General features: G+C 37.1%; 1 protein-coding gene across 1 annotated transcript; it reads right to left on the minus strand.

The window, feature by feature from the left end:
• Nucleotides 1–374: 374 nt before the first annotated feature.
• LOC133875836 (sodium/hydrogen exchanger 4) lies at nt 375–5,572 on the minus strand. The gene is made up of 14 exons (XM_062314079.1): nt 5,417–5,572; nt 5,036–5,154; nt 4,829–4,926; nt 4,658–4,717; nt 4,489–4,535; nt 4,203–4,397; nt 3,105–3,151; nt 2,889–2,955; nt 2,388–2,488; nt 2,194–2,295; nt 1,440–1,584; nt 1,275–1,337; nt 1,063–1,146; nt 375–656 (listed from the first exon to the last, which is right to left on the minus strand). The coding sequence occupies exons 1-14, from the start codon at nt 5,570–5,572 to the stop codon at nt 375–377; spliced, it is 1,566 nt and encodes a 521-aa protein (XP_062170063.1).
• Nucleotides 5,573–21,444: the final 15,872 nt, after the last annotated feature.

A 21,444-nucleotide genomic window follows, 5' to 3' on the forward strand; every position in this document is an offset into this window, starting at 1 on the left:
TGCAGTACTTTGCACAACAACAAAAAACTTGACAAGGTTACATACACAAGTCTATCAGCAAAAAATTTCGAGGTGGCGTAGAAATTTAAGTCTCAAATCTATTAACAAATTTTGCCGTAGTCTTGAAGAAGCTTAAACCTAACTGATCATCTAATTGATTAGGATCGATGATGCTGCTTCAAAACTTCATCGTATTTTGCATAGTTTGAAGAAAGGTAGACCTCTGTTCACCCAATACATGTACCGCAAAATCCCATCAGAGTACATTAATTAACTATGAATGCAGCAAGAAATCTGCCTAATCCCAATTTACCGTTAGGCTATTCCGGTACCTTGCTTCCATCTAATAGACACGCATGCATGCTGTCGTTTTTTTAACAGTCCGTCGGAGTGCTAACCAGCCCTCCAAATATGGGTCTCATGTAGGCATCATCAAACTTCCTCCAATAGAAATGTATGGTGTATACAGGCCTTTCTATCATCAGGGACAAACTATCCTTTGCACGACTTATGTTGGTTCCCACAGATTCTTCAAGAGAGAGCAAAGGAACGTTCAAGTCCTCGTTTGGAGGAACAGATTCTCGATGCGTGATTTTGATAGTTTCATGGTGGGGAATTAGATAGCTTATAAGTGGCTTTGTTAGAAAACCAAACACCTGCAAGTATAAAAAGATTATATCAAAGTCCCTACAAAATGTATCAACTCTTGCCAACTATTAAATCAGTATCATTAAAACAGAAGAACATTTTTATCTCACAATTATTACATGACATAATGGTTGTAACAAGATTCGAAATCGTGTGCCTTCATTATAAAAGGAAACCCTGTAACGACTAAGGAAAAGCGCTAGCCACATCTACGTGATCACCCCAAAAAAGACAAGTCAATTTGGAGCTTTCCTAGAATTCATTATAAAGCTCAGTCTCACCTAATAACCTAGCAATGTGGGACTTAACACTTATGACTATCTTTATAAACTACTAACTCTATGTGAACTATTCATCTCTTTCCAATATGGGACCGAGGTGTTACAAACCCACTCGGAGACAGAGCCAACATACCAATGTACTGAAGAGGACTACAACAATGGTGTTGGTAATCATTGTAGCATTGATTGGATCCGAAGTAACACCAGAATACGTGAACTTCAGAAGCCAAGAGAGAAATAATTCAGGCAGAATTTCTACAAAATTGAAAAATATTGTCTCTACAATTATATTGAATATCATCTCTAACAGACTGTTTTGAATTTTGATGAACAGAAAATGCATACCTGTTTAAAAGCCAATGCAACTGAGACTGCCCCTCTCATAAGCCCGGCCCACCAAATCATTACCTAGAAAAATAGAAATTTCAAAATCCATAGGCCATGAAAGTGTGTAACTACCTTCCCTCGCAGTATGCCAAAAAGTTATCATGGCAATACTAATTAATTAACCTGGTGTTTAAATGTGATCACTGATGTTCTCTCGGCCTTTCTATTCATGTAATTGGAAAGAGCAGAGAGTGGGAATACAAATGCAGCACGTCCAAGCAATATTAGTAAGATCAAGGTACCATATATGCCCATTGAAGTCCCAAAGCTGCAATGAACAAACATCTGTTATGTCAGAGACTCAAATTCATACTCCTAAGCGTTATAACTTAATTTAAACATGCCAAAGGTGACATTATACTTCTTACTTGACAAATATTTTTGAGATCCCTAAAAGCAAAGCACAAAGTTAACCAAATTTTCTTAAAACAAAAGTTGAAGATTCAAATCGAATATGAGAGAGAGATGAAGAGAGAACATTCTATCATGCGATGATAAGAATTTACAAGCAACAGACAGAAGATATGAGCCTCAGACTGGCCAATCCTAACCATTTTATTACCACCAAACGTCTCTTTGTCTGTCATATATATGCTCATGAAAAAGCATTTGTCTGATTTAAATGCTGAGAAAAAGGTCTCAGGAAGTTACAATTTTCCTGATTGCATTCTATTGAATCAAAAGATTTAGAAAGTTTTCTGAAGCACATATTGCGTGTACATGAAGGTAGACCATACAAACAGCAGTTTAACATACAAGGTACCATTACATCCATCTCAATATATAGCAACTTAAAACTAAATTGGATGATCTGAACTTTTATCAATAACTTACTGTAATATGACTGAGTTGGACTGTAGTAGGAGAGAAATAGCACCTTAATTTGGTCACTCTCCACATTTCAATGTCAAGAGCATCCATTCCCACATAGAGAAATATGAATGTTTCTGCAATAAATGACATTGTCGCAAAGACATGCCTGCAGAGAGGAGGCAATAAACCAAGTAGAGTGCATAATTAGTTATGACTTTTTAATGTCACTAAAATCCAAAACAATTCCTTCACGCATACCTGGTCGTGATTTTTGAACTCTCACTAACATTATGCCATGCATAGTGTGACATCAGAATCCCACAAAAGAAAACAGTAAGAATTCCACTGAGTTGTAGCCACTGCACAAACAAATGGTAGTATACACATTATTGTTTCACAATATGATGATGCCAAAATTGTAGTTAAAACAAGTCAGTGTTGTACATATTAAGGATATATAAGTTCAAGATCATCGCTTGCATGATGCGGATTTTGGTTTCCTTCTTCTCAGATCTTTTTCTCTATTTCCCTCGGTCAGATAAAAATCCCCATAATAAGTCAACTTTCTATGTAGATGGTACTTGAAAAAAAATTACTTGTTCATAATGTTAGACTGAGACAGCAACTCAGTGATATGGTCCAAATAAATATTTAGCTCCCTATTCAAATGGAATTGAGACTCAACAATCTAGCACTTCTGCGTCAGTGTAATTATAACATCATACAAAGTGAATGGACCTCTTGAGTACATGCCATTACCTCTGCCAACATGTAGGAGAGATATGCCATTAAAACCATCAAAGAAATTTCCCGAACGCTTGAATGTCTGTAAGCAGATAAAAAGGCAGATTCGTAAAGGTGGCAACCCAAGCTCCAATTTTCTCCCCTCCAGATATAAAGAAGTAATGAACTCTGACATTCACATTACCACCACGACAGAAAGTACTTGAGATCTTTTATGAAACAAATACTTACCTTCCAAAGTATAAGGTTTTAAGAACATATGCCGTCACAAGCCCAGCCTGCAATGAAGTTTTAAGACATGATTTTTCTCACCAAAATAGCCATAATTAGTTATTGGCATTCATTAATGCGAAGATATAAGAAATAGCATTGCTTATTTTTCAAGTATTATGCATAAACTAATAGGTATGGATTGCTAAATTGCTTAAGTTTTAAAGGCCACCATCTCTTTATTGTTAAATTGAATTTTTCTTTCACTCAACCGCTAACTCTAATTCTAGTTAGTAATCCAAATGATCATGAGCATGTAGCATTATTTATTTTCAGCTTATTTGCCCTGCTTATTATAGTTGCTCATTCTTGGAGCAGAATCTGTGGGTCTGGCTTATAAGCCCTATAATGTCGCCTTCGCTTAAAAATATTTTATTATTTCTTTTCTTTAACCATTACTCTTAACTCTAGGAACTAACCCACATGAAGGACGCCTTATTTGACAGTTAACTGAAATGATATATTGACTTTGTGCAGAAAGCACAATCTATTTTCAGCTCAAAACAAGATGGCCATACTTGCTGCTAGCTCCAAGCACCTCAATCTTGGAAGAGTTAATCAATGATAAAAAGACATTCTGAGCAGTTCTAAAAAATGATCAAATCAAGAAATTTGAGGGGTGAGAAACTTAGATAGCCACAGCTCAATGAACAATTAACCTTAATATCAGAGAATTGAAACTCATAAAATAAAACATAAGATAAATGAGAGAGGGGAAAGCAGAGAAAGAGAAAATGATTTGATGTGGTTCAGCCTTAGAGACCTACATCTATCATTGGTAATGCCCAATAGGGCTACATGCCACATGCCACACGAGGAAGAGTGATAAATGTATTATTTAAATGACAAAATTCATCATTTTCTATAAATTTAAGTTTTTGGGATAAGTAGTGTCACACAAATTCAACCAAAAGGAACTCGCTTTATTCATTGGACGGCAAGATTGTTAAGTCACAGGTAGACACATAGAGGTATATTAATGTCATGTATTAGGTCAAGTAATCAATTGAAAAGATCATGCTTCATGCTTGTATACCCATTTTAACCATCGTGACTTACAACGACTCCAAGAGCAGTGCTTGCCAAGAAAAGATAAAAGAAATCCCCAACAACAGGGAGTATTGTCCTGCTATCTATTCTTGAAACATCAAGCTTCTGTATTGTATTGAAGAGAACAACTGTTGTTGCATCATTCACAACTCCTTCCCCAAAAACTAGGCTGTATAGCAGAGGAGTTTCATCTTGATGAAGAACCTACATGTAGATATAGTATCATAGAACATCCAACACTCAAAGCAGCTGGCCGCCAATTAAAACAAAGAGAATAATTACAAATCCAACCAACCTGCAGTGTACACACTGTATCAGTTGATGAAAATATTATTCCTACAGCTGAATCAGAACAACAAAAATTTATTTGCAAATAATGATTGTTAATACAAAAACAGTAAATCCAGAAATTAAAGTTCTTCCATGTAACATGTATATAAGGGTGACAAAGACAAGAATCTTACCAAGATAGTCTCGTGCGGTCAGACCAACAAAGCCTAGCTTAGGAAACAGCCACCAGCTGCCTGGGCCAACAACAACATGCAGAGGTTCAGAAGTGAATTCATGAAAAAAATAACCACAGAAAACAGTAACAAAGAATTGACTAGAAATGAAACGATAGATTTAAATGTTACCGGCTGTAATAATTATTAATGAAATAAAAGCACCAATCACCCCAAACAACATGATAGTTAGGAAATTCTGGAAGAACTGCTTTTTCTTCACCTGAAATCTGCATCAGAAATATAGCATATGCAAGTAAGTTAAAGTCTAAGTTATTAAATATGGAGTCATCCGAACCAATTCAAGAATCTGCTTAATTATAAGAAAGATGCCCTTACCCAGCATTGAATATTATCGGTGGAAGGAGATAAATGAAGAACAATTCTTCGTTAAATGCAAGGATATGAGAACTCTTCCCTTTGCTCAGAAACAAGATGATAGCTCCAGCTACGCATCCCTATTGAAACAGATAGAGCATTTAGAGGCAATACGTACAGGATTGAAGTACACAAGATTAACCCACCTTTCATATTGCTATTAAAATTAACACAAAAATACCTGAGCTAATTTCTTCTTTAACTTTCAAACAACAATTTTTTTTTTTTTTTCGCACTACGTCCAGATAAAGGATATCAAAAGAATCAAATGGGCACTAGCTAACACATACAAATTACAAACACACACATAGAAAGAGAAATAGAGTGAGACGGAGAGATTACGGTCAAAATGGCAGTGATGGACTCGTTAAACCAGCGGCTTTCTTGGAGCAAGTGACCGATGACTAAGCAGAGAGAAAGAACCGCCACGAATACCGTTACAGGAACCACCTGTGCATGGTCGTTCCCAAGGTTGCTAACATATTCAGACACTACCATCGTTGCCCCTTTCGTTAGCTCTGCAACTCTAATTAATCCCACACAAACACAGAGAGAGCCGAGAGGTGAGAGACAGAGAGAGAGAAGATTTTCCCAGGAAAGGAAACGTTCGAGTGTTTGTATTGGGGACAGACACGTAGGGAAAGCTGCATGGGAGGATAACACGTGGTGATCAATCTGGTACAACCCTAGGGACTGCTATTTATGTGAAGAGAATGTTGTCGTTTTGCCTCCGCAAAATTTCGTACTGTTTCCCAAGGCATTGTAGCTGTCACACATTTCAAGTTCTTACAAGCGACAACGTTGGATCGAAGGTAAAAAAGATTTTTAGCAATGTTTCTTGATCAATGCTTGGAATACTTAACTAGTGCTGGTGCAGAGGGTAGTTCAAGCCCGTAAATTTTTTATGGACTCACTTACCAGTCTTCTTTAAATAAATATTTAGATAGTCCAAAATTTATTAGGACAAATAAAATTAGTAAAAAGTTCTCTCACATTGTTATTGCTTGGTAATTAATTAAAGATCGAATGTGCTATTGGGGTTTTGGAGGAAAAAGTTTGCGCCAATTTTGTTATAGCAGCCAGGAATCTATAGACCACCTTTTCCTCCACTGTAATTTCTGTTGTAGAATTTGGTGTAATATGATGGCTTCGTGTTTGGTTTCAGTTCCATGTGTTGTTTGTAGCTCAAATACTCGTCAAAAGAGGCTATTGTCGCTCAAATTAATGCTCCGTTTGTTTCGGCATAAAATGATTTTTAGAAAATAATTTCAGTATTTTTCGGTGTTTGGTAGAGGCGAAAATAATGATCAACCAGAAAATTATTTCTGTTTGACCAAAAATACTTAATAAATTTCGAAAAATGATTTACACTTTTTAAAAGCGTAAATTATTTTCCGTAGATGGTAGACGCAGTCGATTCTCTTTTAAACAATGCAGTCAACCTTTACGTTCAAGCAGTTGACTATTACCGGATTCCGACGAGCCAGATTCCGACACCGGTTGGTGTCGGAATCTGACAAATTATGCCGGAATCCGGCGACTTCCGGCAACCGTCGCCGGATTCAGGCCGTACCATGCCAGGTTCCGGCCAGACTGGCCGGAATCTTGCCGGAGCGGCCGGATCCCCAGCCGTCTGGTCGGGATATGATAGGATTCTCATTTCTCAAACCTTCCCCTTTGTTGAGTCCCTATGTTTGTTTAGTCCCTATGCCTTGAACCTTTCCCTTTAGTGAGCCCCTATGCTTTGATTGTTTAATTTCTGCAAGATACAATATCTTTCATTAATTGTTTTCTACAAATTACAATGTTTCATTAAACTCAATTTAGCCTGTTTTTTCCTTATATAAAGATGTAGATGCCATATGGCAAGGGCATGAAAAGAAAACTATCTTTGCTTGAAGTAAACATTGGAGGCCCAGTCCCCTCGAAGTGATCTCTCCTTTCTCTTTTTCTCCTATTTCTTTAATTTCTTTTAATAAGAATCCTTTGGATCCCATCATTTGGTATCAGAGCGTTCGTTCTTGGGCTATTTATTAGCTGAATTTTTTTTTCTCTTGTCGTGGTGGTTCTCTTCCTTGTTGCCGCTCTTGCACCGCCGCTGTGTTGGTTGTGAAGCCATGACGTAGAAGTTCGTCGATTGTGGAGCTTTGGCCGTGAGTTGCTGGTCTGTGTGATGAAGTCATTGCTGAATTTTTAATTGAAGAAGACAACTGCTGTTTGAGTTACAGGATTAACCAATACTAGTGTGCTTCCTTTCCTGCCTGTTCCAATGTAAGGATACACTTATTCCTGTTTTTGGCTTATGTTATTCCGGTTTTATTCTTGGACCCGAACCTGTTTGGCCGTGGGTTTAAGACAATCTTAGCTCAGATTTTATTATTCTAAGAATAGCCTATTCCGGATAAGGGCAAGCAAAAAAAAAAAAAGAAAAAAAAAAAAGGAAAGAAGAAGAAGAAAGTTTTATGCCCTACACACGCAACCAGAAGCGCGTACTAGAAATTTCTGATTTAACAACTTATTCAATGGGCTCCACTAGCAATTCGACACGCAAGGAGGACACTCCACTAGAGTGATAGTTCGACTCCGGATTTTTAAAGCAGTTAAAGGAGCTTATTACACAAGTCATCCAGGAATAACGTAGCACGGGGCAACTCCACCTCAAACCCCACCTGCAACACGACATCGCAATCATGACTACAACCTTCCACGCATGAAGATGGACTTTCCTCGATGGGATGAAGATGATCCATCCGGTTGGGTATCAAGGGCGGAACAATTTTTTCGTTATCATTGAACGCCAGAAGCCTCTAAGGTTGACATTGCATCCATCGATCTTGAAGGTGAAGCCATTCAATGGTATGATTGGTTTGAAGCAAGCCATGGGTTGCTCACCTGGACGGCATTTGTGGAAGGACTTTTAGTACGATTTGGCCCCTCTGCATTTAAGGACGTCGATGGTGAACTAGCGAAGATTCGACAAACCTCAACAGTCAGCGAATATCAAAGCCGATTTGAGTGCTTGGCGAACCGTACCCGCAATTGGTCATAGAGACAACTAATCAGTACATTCGTCGAGGGACTTCGACCTGATATCAGTAGAGAAGTCAAGACTTACAGACCACGGACCATAGTAGCTACATTTTCATTTGCAAGAGTTCAAGAAGAAAAAATTAGTGACGAGGCACACAGACCAACTAGGGTGTCAAGTAGATCAGTCACTGGGGGGAATGCCTCCTCCTTCGCACCAACACAGAAAACTACTCGCTTAGCCCAAGAAGAACTTAAAGAAAAAACTGCCAAGGGCTTTGTTGGCATTGCGACGAGAATTGGCATAGAGGGCACGTGTGCAAACAAAGGAAACTTTTGATGATTGAACCAATGGCGTCAGAAATACACAGTGATGAGTTTGAGCACAAAGACAATACACTTGACACTAACGAAGACGAGGTGACTTACACTGTAAATGCATTGGCCGGCTATTCCAACCCGCAAACAATGAAGGTTAGTGGTTTCCTCAAACACTAGCCAGTTGCAGTGTTAATTGACACAGGTAGCACCAATAATTTCCTTGATGAAGGTATTGCTAAAAAACTCAGTTCTTGTAGAACCTTGTGAGCAATTTGAAGTCAAATTAGCAGATGGGGGTACTTTGACATGTAAGAGTAAGTGCTCAAATGTCAAGTTGGTCGTGCAAGATCAAGAGCTTCGAACTGATTTATACTTACTGCCACTTGGCGATTATGAGGTGGTTTTAGGTATTGAATGGCTAAAGACGCTGGGTGATGTGCTATGGAATTTCTCCAAGCTCACCATGAAGTTTACATTGAATGGGACCAAAGTAACATTCTGTGGGAAACGTGGTAACAACATCACCATTGCCAGTAGCCACATGATGGAACGGATTTTGAAGAAGCCCTGCAAGGGGTACTTGTTACAATTAAGAAGTGAAACTGCAACTCTGTCAGAAAACTCGAGCTTAGCATTAGCTCCATTGCTATCTGAATTTTCTGATATTTTTGCTAAACCTACCGGGCTACCGCCCCAAAGGTCACATGATCACCGAATTCCTCTATTGCCAGGGAGTGCACCCACCAATGTACGGCCGTGTCGCTACCCTCACTTTTAAAAAACAGAGATTGAACGAATCGTCCAAGAAATGCGTGACGCTGGCATCATCCGCCCAAGTGTCAGCCCTTATTCTTCTCCGGTGTTACTAATACGCAAAAAAGATGGATCTTGGCAAATGTGCGTCGACTACCGAGCTTTAAACGGCATTACTGTTAAAGACAAGTATCCTATTCCTGTCATAGATGAGTTACTTGATGAATTGGGCGGGGCAAAACAATTCTCTAAACTGGATCTTTGCTCAGGATACCATCAAATCCGCGTCCATAGTGACGATGTGCCGAAGACCGCATTTCGAACTCATGATGGTCACTATGAATTCTTGGTAATGCCCTTTGGGTTGACCAACGCTCCCTCAACCTTTCAAAGTCTTATGAATGACATCTTTCGGCCATATTTATGTAAATTTGTTCTAATTTTTTTTTCGATGATATACTTATCTATAGTTCAACTCTTGAAGATCATTTATGTCATCTACGAACTGTATTTTCTTTACTTCAAAAACATTCCCTCTTTGTGAAGAAGTCCAAGTGCAGCTTTGCAAGCTCCACAGTAGAATATCTTGGCCACATTTTATCCAAAGACGGGGTAGCAGCAGACCCCTCTAAGATTCAAGCCATGGTCGAATGGCCTATTCCGAAGACAATTAAGGCTTTGCGTGGGTTCTTGGGTTTGACAGGCTATTACCGTAAGTTTGTACGAGATTATGCAAGATCAGTGCTCCATTAACAACTTTGCTAAAAAAAGAGGCCTTCCGATGGACTGAGGCTGCAGAAGAAGCCTTTGCCAAACTCAAGCATGCCATGACAACCACACTAGTGCTTGCCTTGCCGGATTTCACTAAACTTTTCGTCATTGAGAGTGATGCTTCTGGGGTAGGCATTGGAGCAGTCCTTATGCAGGAGGGTCGACCATTAGCTTTTACCAGCAAGGCATTGTCACCATTACACCATAGTACGTCAGTCTATGACAAGGAGATGCTCGCTGTCGTACATGCTGTTACCAAATGGCGGCCTTACTTAATTGGTCGACGGTTCCAAATACGCACTGACCACCGTAGCCTCAAATATTTGTTAGAACAACGGATTTCTTCCATGGAACAACAAAAATGGGTAACCAAATTGCTCGAGTATGACTATGAAATTGTCTACAAGAAAGGGGCTGAGAATTTGGCGGCCGATGCACTCTCACGCATCCCTGAATATGCAGAGCTCCATAATATCTCAACGCCCACCTGGCTCACTTTTGAGCTCATTAAGGAAGAACAACACCGTGACCCTAAACTCCAACAGATTGTTCAAAGGCTAACCCACAACCTTTCCTCCATTCCACGCCACTCATTGGTTAGGGATCACCTTCGCTACAAAGGCCGAATCATCTTGGGTGCCAACTCCACTCACAAAGTTACTATTTTGCATGAATTACATGCAGCCCCAAGTGCCGGGCATTCCGTGTTCCTTCAGACCTACAAATGCATATCACGATTATTCTATTGGAAAGGAATGAAGCAGGATATCAAACAATTTGTGGCCGAATGCGAAGTTTGTCAACGACAGAATGGTGAAACAGTAGCAAGCCCTGGATACCTACAACCGTTGGCAATCCCTACTGAAACTTGGCTAGATATTTCAATGGACTTCATTGAGGGTTTACCATCCTCCCAGGGTAAAACCACTATCCTTGTTGTGGTGGATCGCCTCACGAAGTATGCTCACTTCTGTTCAGTTGCCCATCCCTACACGGCCTCCACTATTGCACAGCTCTTCGTGGACAACATTGTCAAATTACATGGAGTTCCTCAGTCAATAATAAGTGATCGAGATAAGATTTTCACCTCTCACTTTTGGAAAAAGCTTTTCCGTTTGTAGGGCACTCAGTTGAAAATGAGCACATCCTATCATCCCTAGACCGATGGGCAGACAGAGGTGGTAAATCGGTGTTTGGAGAACTACTTACGATGTTTCATGAGAGACAAGCCCAAGGAGTGGGTCAAGTGGCTCCCATGGGCCGAATGGTGGTATAACACCATTTATCCCTCGGCTACCAAAATGACTCCTTTTGAAGCAGTTTATAGTCGGCCTCCCCCGATCCTACCCCCCTACACTACTGGCTCGTTGATGGTAGATCAGGTAGATCGTGTTCTTCGCGATCGCACTCAAATCCTACGTCTTCTCAAAGAAAATCTTACCGTTGCACAATCCCGCATGAAGCATCAAGCTGATAAACATCGAAGTGAACGCGAATTTAAAATTGGTGATTGGGTTTTTCTCCGCCTACAGCCTTATTGCCAACTCTATATTCAGGTGCGATCTTCCATGAAGCTCTCGCCACGTTTTTATGGGCCGTATAAAGTATTGCAGCGCATTGGTCCTGTCGCCTACCGCCTCGACCTTCCATCTCACTCCAAGATCCATCCAGTTTTCCATGTTTCATGTCTGAAAAAGAAATTGGGCGAGCAAGTCCTTCCCCAACAGCATTTGCCAGACATTACCTCTACAGGCAAAGTACGTATTCAACCCACTGCCATTCTGGATCGCCGGCTTGTGAAACGCCATAATCAAGCTGCCATCGAAGTTCTCATTCAATGGGCCCACATGCCCCCCGAAGATGCCACATGGGAACCCTACGAAACAACCAAGGAACGGTTTCTTGACTTCCTTGATACTCAACCTTGAGGACAAGGTTGGCTTTAAGGGTGGGGGAATGATAGGATTCTCATTTCTCGAACCTTCCCCTTTGTTGAGTCCCTATGTTTGTTTAGTCGTTATGCCTTGAACCTTTCCCTTTAGTGAGTCCCTATGCTTTGATTGTTTAATTTCTACAAGATACAATGTCTTTCATTAATTGTTTTCTACAAATTACAATATTTCATTAAACTCAATTCACTCTATTTTTTCCCTATATAAAGATGTAGATGCCGCATGGCAAGGGCATGAAAAGAAAACTATCTTTGCTTGAAGCAAACATTGGAGGCCCGATCCCGTCGAAATGATCTCTCCTTTCTATTTTTCTCCTATTTCTTTAATTTCTTTTTGATAAGAATCCTTTGGATCCCATCAGGATACTGGCTGGATCCTCGACCGTTTTGGCCGAATCTCCGACCATCTGGCCGGGATACCGACCGGATCCGGCTTGGATCTGGCTAGAACGGCCAGATCCCCTGCCGTCTAGCTTGGATCTTGGACGGATTTGGCCGAATCTCCAGCCAATCCAGCCGGGATCCTCCCAGAACGGCAGGATTCTGGCCGGAATCTGGCTAGGACGGTCGGCTTCCGGTCAACTGGCCGGGATCCGGCCGTTTTGTGCCGAATTCCGGCAAAGATTGCCAGAATTTGTATGTCTCAAATATAAAAAAAATATTTTTATATTAACATTTTTTATTTTGTGAATAAAATTTAATTTTTTTAAATTAATATGATTAAATTAAAATATAAAAAATATTTGTAATTTTCTGTATGAGCTAAACACCGAAAAATGATTTCGACGGAAAATATTTTTTTGAAAAATGACTTCCCTGAAAATATTTACGATGGAAACCATTTTACACCGAAACAAACGGAGCATGAATGGGAAGTCAAGGCAAGGATTATATATAGAAGGAAGTTCAAAAATACTCTTATATCTGTTAGACTTGTTAATCTTTGGAAGTTGTAGGAGTTGTGTGTTTTCCTAGTGATGTTTGAGTTGTAGTCTCCCTGTATTTGGGAGTGTGTTTTGGCTGGAGAGTTGTTGGTTCCCTGTTGTTTGGGCCAAACCATTCCTCAAGTAGTTAAGTTACCGTTGTGTTATAATTTGGGCTGGAATGAGTTTAGTGAGAGACCTTTTACTTGTGCCTTGGACAAATATGGGCTGTGGGGGTAGGATATGGCTTGGGCCGGGTCGTTGGGCTGTACAGCAATATCTTCTACGCGTGAACTTGGTTGCTACTCAAAATTCATTTTGTAGACTCTAAATATTGGCATTTGGCAACACTTTGTAGTTTGTAGAGCTATAAATTAATTATAAATTAGTATCTAAAAAAGGAACTTTTAGTGAAATTTGACGCAATCAGCATATGCCCTTGCCAGGGACATAACTAGGAGTGTACAAACGGTTATAACCGGCGGTTATTGGCTAAAACTGCTAACCGGTAACCGCCTAGACGGTTATTGCATTTTATCAACCACAACCGCTAACCGCCTAGGCGGAGGCGGTTATTTTTATAACCACCGGTTAGCGGTTATTGAGTAAATAACCGGCGGTTATATAACCGCTTTATAATTTGAGTTTTAAGTTGATTTTGGGCCGGTTTTGAACCGATTTTAAATTGGTTTTGGGCCTGTTTTGGCCACTTTTAGGCCAAGAATGGTATGCTTTGTTGAGTGCATCCGTTTTTCTTTTATAGCCAGTGTTCACTTCCGGCTTCTCTTATTCTTTTGATGTGGGACTAAAAGCTTATGGGTTTTTCTTTTATAGCCAGTGTTCACTTCCAGCTTCCCTTATTTTTTCGATGTGGGACTAAAATCTTTTGGGCATCGATTTGAAAGACCAACATGTGTATGCCTTGCCAAGGTAATGGAGGATTCGCTCGACAACGAGAAAGATGAGGATGATAACACTGCAGACAACAGAGACAACCCAAGTGGGGGTATACTCCAAACTCTGTTCCTCTTTTCCCCCCGCCATCTTTAATTCTCAGTCCTTTGTTTCTAATTCCTTTCTTGATCAATATCATGATAGACCCCATACACGCGAAAAGAAAAAGGTAGGAGATCGAATGGAATAAATCACAGGAGATAAATCGACGCTGTGTAAAGTCGTTAAGATTGAGAGCTACACTATATATTAATAGTAGTGTAGAACAGAGAAGTCTGAATGCAACGAAAGGAGGGTGTGAAAACAAAGAAGAGTTGACCAAACCATAAACTTTTAGAGGGGCCTCTAAAATATTACTATATCATTATTATCATTAATCTTGGAGCAGTTCATGCGAAAATACGAATGAATGTTATAAATGGAGATGATCCTAAATTCCTAATCATTTTCCTTTAGAGGTTTAAATTGAGGTTTATATATATATATATATATATATATATATATATATATATGTGGGTAGGCGGTTAGCGGTTATTAACCGCTTTTCCCAAACACTATAACCGCTAACCACCTTCGCCTAGGCGGTTAGTGGTTATTTATAACCGCTTCTGAAAGCGGTTATGCGGTTAACAGTTAGCAGTTTTAAAGCGGTTAACGGTTTTAAAGCGGTTATAACCGCTCCGTTTGTACACTCCTGGACATCACTACACTTTGGTGCATGCCAAAGATTTCCTGGGAAAATGCATTCCAAAATTGGTTTTCACCAACCTTCTTCTTTTTTTTCTTCTTCTTTTTTTTTTTTTTTTTAACGGTCGATTGGTTTAAATTTTTAAAAATACAGTTAAGTATTTGATAAAAATACGATTTAGTCATTAAAATCGTATGTTTTTAAAAAAGCAATCATTTTCCAACTATTTGAAAACATATGCAATTTTTTTTAAAAAAAAAAAAAAAAAAAAAAATACACACTTTTAAATCATTTGCTAATGAGCTAATCGTTTTCCTTCCTATGTAGTAGGAGTAGGTTTATTTCTTAATTTCAACATGATCTGGCTTTAGTGTTGTAGTTTAAAACTACAACACATCTGCTGTAAATTTAATAAACAGTTGAGATTACTTTAAATTCCTTTTAACTACAACGTCATCGTTTTTAACTCAAAGAATTCTTAGGAAAAGGCGTTCGAGGGGCCTCCAGGGTTGGTTGATACTTAGATTTAAAACGTGTGATTACAGATAGCGATTTTCGAAATATGAGATTTAAAAAATATAATTTTTAAAAATACAGTTAAACGTTTGATAAAATTGTGATTTAAATTTTAAAATCATGCATTTTTAAAACCGCACCCATTTTCCTACTATTTAAAAACAGATGCAAATTTTTTTTTTTTTTTTTGAAAACACACTTTCCAACGATTTGCTAATCGTTTTCCTTCCCATGTAGGTTTATTTCATGATTTCAACAAGATTGGCACATTGGTTGCAAAATGTGGCAGGCACGTCTTGGATTAGCATCATAATTATCTAACCATTTCTCAACCTCAGTGGTTGACTAGGTTCTAAAATTCTAGATATTGGTTTTTATTTTTATATATTTTTTTTTTGGTCCTTCTTCTTTGGTTGTAACTAAAAACACACATTAATATTATTAGAAACACAAATCTCATAGATGACTTATAAAAAAAAAAAAAAAAAAAAAAAAAAAAAAAAAAAAAAAAAACTAAATTAAGGGAAATATTTAAGTCACGCTCTCAATTGTTGACATTTTTAGTTGGATACTTGTGTAAAAAAAGTATCCCAAGTGATAACATCATTACACTTTCCAATTTCCAATTCAGCCTTCTCTGTTGGTCACTAAACACTAAATGGCCACACCGTTCAATCAATGTGAAAGTTTGAATGATTGAGGTTGACAAAGTAGAATAAAATCAATGTAATTATGTTAATAATTTTTTTTTTTTTTTTTTAAAAACAAAACAAAACAATGACGGTGGTGCTTTTAAGATGGAATGCCATTCAATATGAGGGTATTTTACCCAATTAGAAAGCATTATTCTCTATTTTATTTACTTATTTTTTAATACAAATTCTAATAATATTGGAGCACTGCTAATATGATAGTGTTTATTAGCCCTTATTATAAAAATAAAAAAAAATAAAAAAGTTAAAGATCAAGAAACACTGTCGCTTCGGCTTAATGAAACGAGAGTGTAATATATAATATTTATCTTTCAATTAACAGTGGCATACCCTAACTAGTATGAATGTATGATTATATAGAGTTAAATTATATAGAGTTAACGAAACATATTTTTCAAATTTGACCTCGTTATTAACACATTTGTCAAAACAAATTACTAAACTCTACTCAAAACAATAAGTTTTTTTTTTTTTTAATTAAAAAAAAAAACAAAACAAAACAAAAGCTACATAAATTTGTTGGAAGCTGCTACAGCCTACCATGGTGTTGTCTCCGCCAGCCACCATGTGGCTACCTCACAGTGGCCGGAGGCGACATTTTGGTTACACTTTTTTTAAAAGAAAAACATTCTATTATTTTTTTTATTAAATATTTACCAATTTTCTACCGAAACCATTCTCGATTCTTAAAATTTATTCTCAAAAAAAATTCTGAGATCGTTCCAATATCTAAACCCGGGAAGTCGAAAACGTGGAAAACGTTGAATAGTGCAATTGCCCTTTCTGGATCCAACTAAGCTTCTCAATGTAATTATTTAGACCACAAATTAGGAAAGAAAAAGTGCTTAAAGCTCTTGCTTTTAATTCCTTTTCCACTTTAGCTTTCTTAATTTATCCAAATGTGATAGTGGGAAAGTAGAAAATATCAATGGGTTTTTATTATTATCATTATTTTTATTTTTTTTATTATTATTATGTTTAATATGAACATACCCAACCACGAATCCGGCTTCAGTGCTGTAAATAAAATAACAGTATATATATATATATATATATATATATATATATATATATATATATATATATATATATATATATATATATATATGCTATTAAAAAATAGTCGGTCCAGATTTGATGGCAGAAATTTGAAAAGGACCATGTCGTCTTTTAAAAATCATCTAACGTCTAACACTAACGTCTAATTTTAAAACTAACGTTTTTTTGGTCACACGTCTCCATGATTTGAGCTTGGTAAGCTCATCCTCCACCCTAACTCGGAGCCACCCACCATAACGTACGTAGGTTATCGGCCTCAGGTTAGCCCATGCCCCCAGCCGCCAGGCACTCCAAAAAATCTCCTACTCATCCACCATTTGTGCCCTTATCATCGGCCTACTCCAACAAATCTCCTACTCCAAAAAAAAAAAAAAAAAAAAAAAAGTGTCGCTCTCATTTTATGTTATTTTTCTCAATTTTATTTTCTCTTATGTTTTAGTTGTTGAGAAGACTTGGGGATATAAACAAAAATGTCAAGAGGAATCCTAAGAATTAAGATGTTGTGGTTGTTTTAGTTTCTTAGAGTACTTTTCGATGGTTGACTCATTCAAAGGCAGATTAGTTTTATCACAAAACACCTTGGACAACAAACACAAAGAATGCACTCTTACCGAGTTACCACCTGGGCTTGGATACCTCCATAAAAGTCATGAGCTGCATACGGTTTGAACGTTTTAGGCTCAATCCGTATGCAAACTCACCAAAATATGTGGGAAATTGATGCGGGGATAAAGGCTCTGTTTTAGAACATGGAAACAGAGATGAACAGAGGGAAAAATAGACTGGGATGCATGAGCCCAAAACAATGGGTGATGTGGTCAAAACAGTGGAAACCCACCAAAATTGCAAGCCTCATATGTTGGTGGACACGGCAATGAATGTGACTGCGAGGCATTATCTTGATGATGTCCTGGTTCTTCTTTCATTGGAATCACCGTGACCTTATACCCATATCGCGATAAACTTGTTTTTCTTTTTTTCTTTTCACTTTGATTGTTGAGAAAACGATGGAAAATGCAAAGAAAATCACAACTTTACAAAAACCCCAACTCAAAAAAAGAATCTGATAAAACAAAGCCGGATCCACTGGACCACAATTAAGATGCCCTCCAAATCAGGACACAGATGGAAACATCTTCGAAGCTCAATGACACGTTCTGCAATCGACTTTTCTTTCGTCTTCTATTGTTAATATTTTATTCTGTTTTTCAACATCTCAAAATGGGGAAAAATCAAATTTGGATTTTAGATTTTCATGCTATTTTAATATAGTCATTATATTTTCCAATTCGTTAATTTGGTCTTTAAGCTTTTTTTATGATTTCAAATGGGTCGTTTTGGACACATCATATGCTATGTGTACGTGATGACATGGTTATTATAAAATACTTATATATTTTAAAAGTTTTATTTAAGTTATATTTGTAATTTGAAATAGCAGTGTCACGTGGCACGTACAATTAACATATGACATATTAAATGAGAGTTACACGATCTTATTTAATTGATCTGATGTGACATACTGTTAATTAATTGGACAATAAGTTTATGAAGATACCTATTTAAAATCATAGAAAACTTAAAAACCTAATTGCTGAAATTTAAAACTTATAGATTAAATTAAAATCACGTGAAAATCTAAGGATAAATTCCCCCCTCCCCCCTCCAAAATAAAAAATCCAGTTTAAAAAATCAATATAATTTATTTTGAAAAGTCTATATATTGTTATTTATTTATTTTTTATTTTTTAATGAATAAAAGACTTTATAAAGCTCAACCTCAACAATCCAAACAATCTAGTGAAGTCTGAAAACAACTCCTGCATAGGGACAAAACCCCCTAGCTAGGAAACCAACAAATACATCACAACAACAATGAAACAGAACAACAAAGAACAGGAACAAATAAAGGCTACTGCACAACAGAGAGCCTCAACCTTATAACAACTGCACTGCTACAAGCAAACTAGAAAACAACGGAGCAGAAAAAGCAAAATAAACCCGCAGAAACCACAAAGAACAGAAGTCAATAACTTCTACGAGAGCACTTCAAAGGAAACTAGACAAACAATCTAGTCTTCACTTCCTATCTAATCCTTGAAATAATTCTCCACATTGTTATTTTTTTTTATTTGAGTTTAAATCAGGAAGGATAATTTTGAAAGCTTATGTCTTTTTGGTTTAAAATACAATGCATTGAATGACGTTTCCTTAAAAATTATAATTTTCTAAAATGTCAAATAATATGAGAACGGGGGAGCATAATCATTAGAAGAGCATCCAATCCGCACCTCTTCCTTTAATGGACCAATAGGTTATAGTATTTTTTTTTTTCTTTAATCAATTTTAAACTTTAAAAAATGTCAATTTAGGGCATTTATATTTCAATTTTTTTCAATTTAGACCATCATTTATAATTTTTTGTTAAATCCTATCAAAATTCTCAAAATATCTTTCTTTTTTATTTTAGAAAAGAAGGAAAATAAAATTGCTAAGATTTAGGTATTGATCAGAATTTAACGGAATTCACAAAAATACCCATGTCTAAATCTTTGAAAAAAATTTATAATTTTTTTTTTTAAAAAAATAAATATAAGGGTATCTTCATAAAAATGTATCAAATTATACGCCGTTTTGAAATAATAGCATTGAACTAACAAACATTTCACACTGGAATATCCAAGTTTCCAAACATTCCACTTAAGGGTACTCTGTTAGGATTTACTGTTAAATCCTAACGGAGTACCCAAAATACCCCTAATTTTTTTAGGAAAAATGAAATGATAAAATATAGGTGTTGGTCAGAATTTAACAGAATGTACAAAAATATTTATGCTTGAATCTTTGAAAATTTTTATAATTTTTTTTTTTAAAAAATAAACACATGGGTATTTTGAGAATTTTTGCATTATATAACAGCAAATCCTAACGGAGTACCCTTAAGTGAAACGTTTGGAAACTTGGATATCCCAATTTGAGACGTTTCATAGTTCAACACATTTATCTTAAAATGACGTATAATTAGGGGAGTAAATCCGGACCGGATATAACCAGTCGGGAAACCGGGAAACTGAAAAACCAAGTTGGTACCCAAGTACCCGAAGCCGGGTATTTATTTCAAAAAACCCCGGATATACCCGGCTTCGAGTAGGTTAATTAATTTTTTTTTTTTTTAAAAAAGAATTGCCCTCTACCCTTTTATCATAATACTACACGGCTTAGGAAGGGGGAGGAGCATTTTGTCATTTTCTTAAAAACTTTGTTGCCCTATTAGGTATCAAAACTCAAAAGAGTCAAAGACCCTTCAATTTTGCTCACTGCCGCCGCTCAAGTTTAGCTTCAGTCTTCAAACAAAAATCCATTCAAAAATCAAAACTTTGCTGCCGCTCAACTTCTCTGAATCATCTCCTTCTCCATTTAACTCTCCATCACCGACTCACCGCATCACGTTGAAACTGAAAAAGTCCACCCTTCGCTTGTTCAGCCGCTCGCCACTCGTCATCGACTCCTCGCCGCTCGTCGCCAACTCCTCCCCAACTCGCGGCCTTCTAGGTAACTAGCCGGTCCAGCCTTCTTCTTCTTCTTAGTCCTTCTGACTCGTCGCTCACTCTTCACGTTCACTCTATTTCTCTACATATTTGGTATTTTTGATGCAGAACGAGCAAATATTTGAAGCATATTTGTCTATTTGAAGGAGATTTTCAGATCATGATTAGTTGATATTTCATTTGTGTTGGTAATTGTCTCTCCCTAAGTGGCACAGATATCACTCATAAAGAGTCGAAGAGTGGCTCCTAAATCTCTCTTCTGAACCACGGTGCATCAGATTTATGGCTGTGAAATACTTATTCTAAAGCTACATATTTTAGTTATTTCACTAACAAAAACATGTAACTTATAGTTATTTCATTAACAAAAACCAAAAACATTTAACTTCTTTTTTTATTCTTTTCTTCTGTTTCTCTAGTGTTGCTTCCGATTCTAAGCATTACTGGTATAAAAAGGTTTAAATTAAGTTGAAAAAATTAGGTCCAATACTAAAATAAGTCCAAAATAATATATATATATATTTTTTATTTTTAAAATACCACCCGGACTGGATAACTGGGGTACCTAGGCCCGGGGTCGGGTGTTAAAAACAAAAAAATCGGGGATTCAGAGTCGGTTCCTAGTTTTTACCCAATACCCGGGAACCCGCTCCAGGGTTACACCCCTACGTATGATTCGATACATTTTTGTGAAGTTATCTCAAATTTTAATAAGATTTAATAGAAAATTTTAACATATAATTAAAATTGTAAAAAAATAGAAAAATTAATACTTTAAATTGACAATTTTAAATTTTAAATATTTTTTTTAAAAGTATAAAAAAATCAGAAGATATAAGTTTTTTTTTTTTTTTTTTTAGAAATTGGACACGATGAGGTTGCCATCAGTGTACAGGAAGTCCCAGTCTTCTCCGCGCGATGGAACGTCCCTATCCTTTGAACAATTCTTTCGTGGCCCTACGCGGTTTTGAGTGCGTTGCACCTATGATCATGCATCAGCCATTCAACCCCACCTCCAACGTGACCTCCTGCAAGGCTGCAACTTTTTTTTTTTGTTTCTTTTTTAATTTATGACGCACCAACTTCTGCATATTATATTATAAAATAAGATCTAATCGAGATTTTACGTAAAATTCATCCAAAAAA

Source organism: Alnus glutinosa, chromosome 8 (assembly GCF_958979055.1).
Source record: "Alnus glutinosa chromosome 8, dhAlnGlut1.1, whole genome shotgun sequence".
Lineage (NCBI taxonomy): Eukaryota > Viridiplantae > Streptophyta > Magnoliopsida > Fagales > Betulaceae > Alnus > Alnus glutinosa.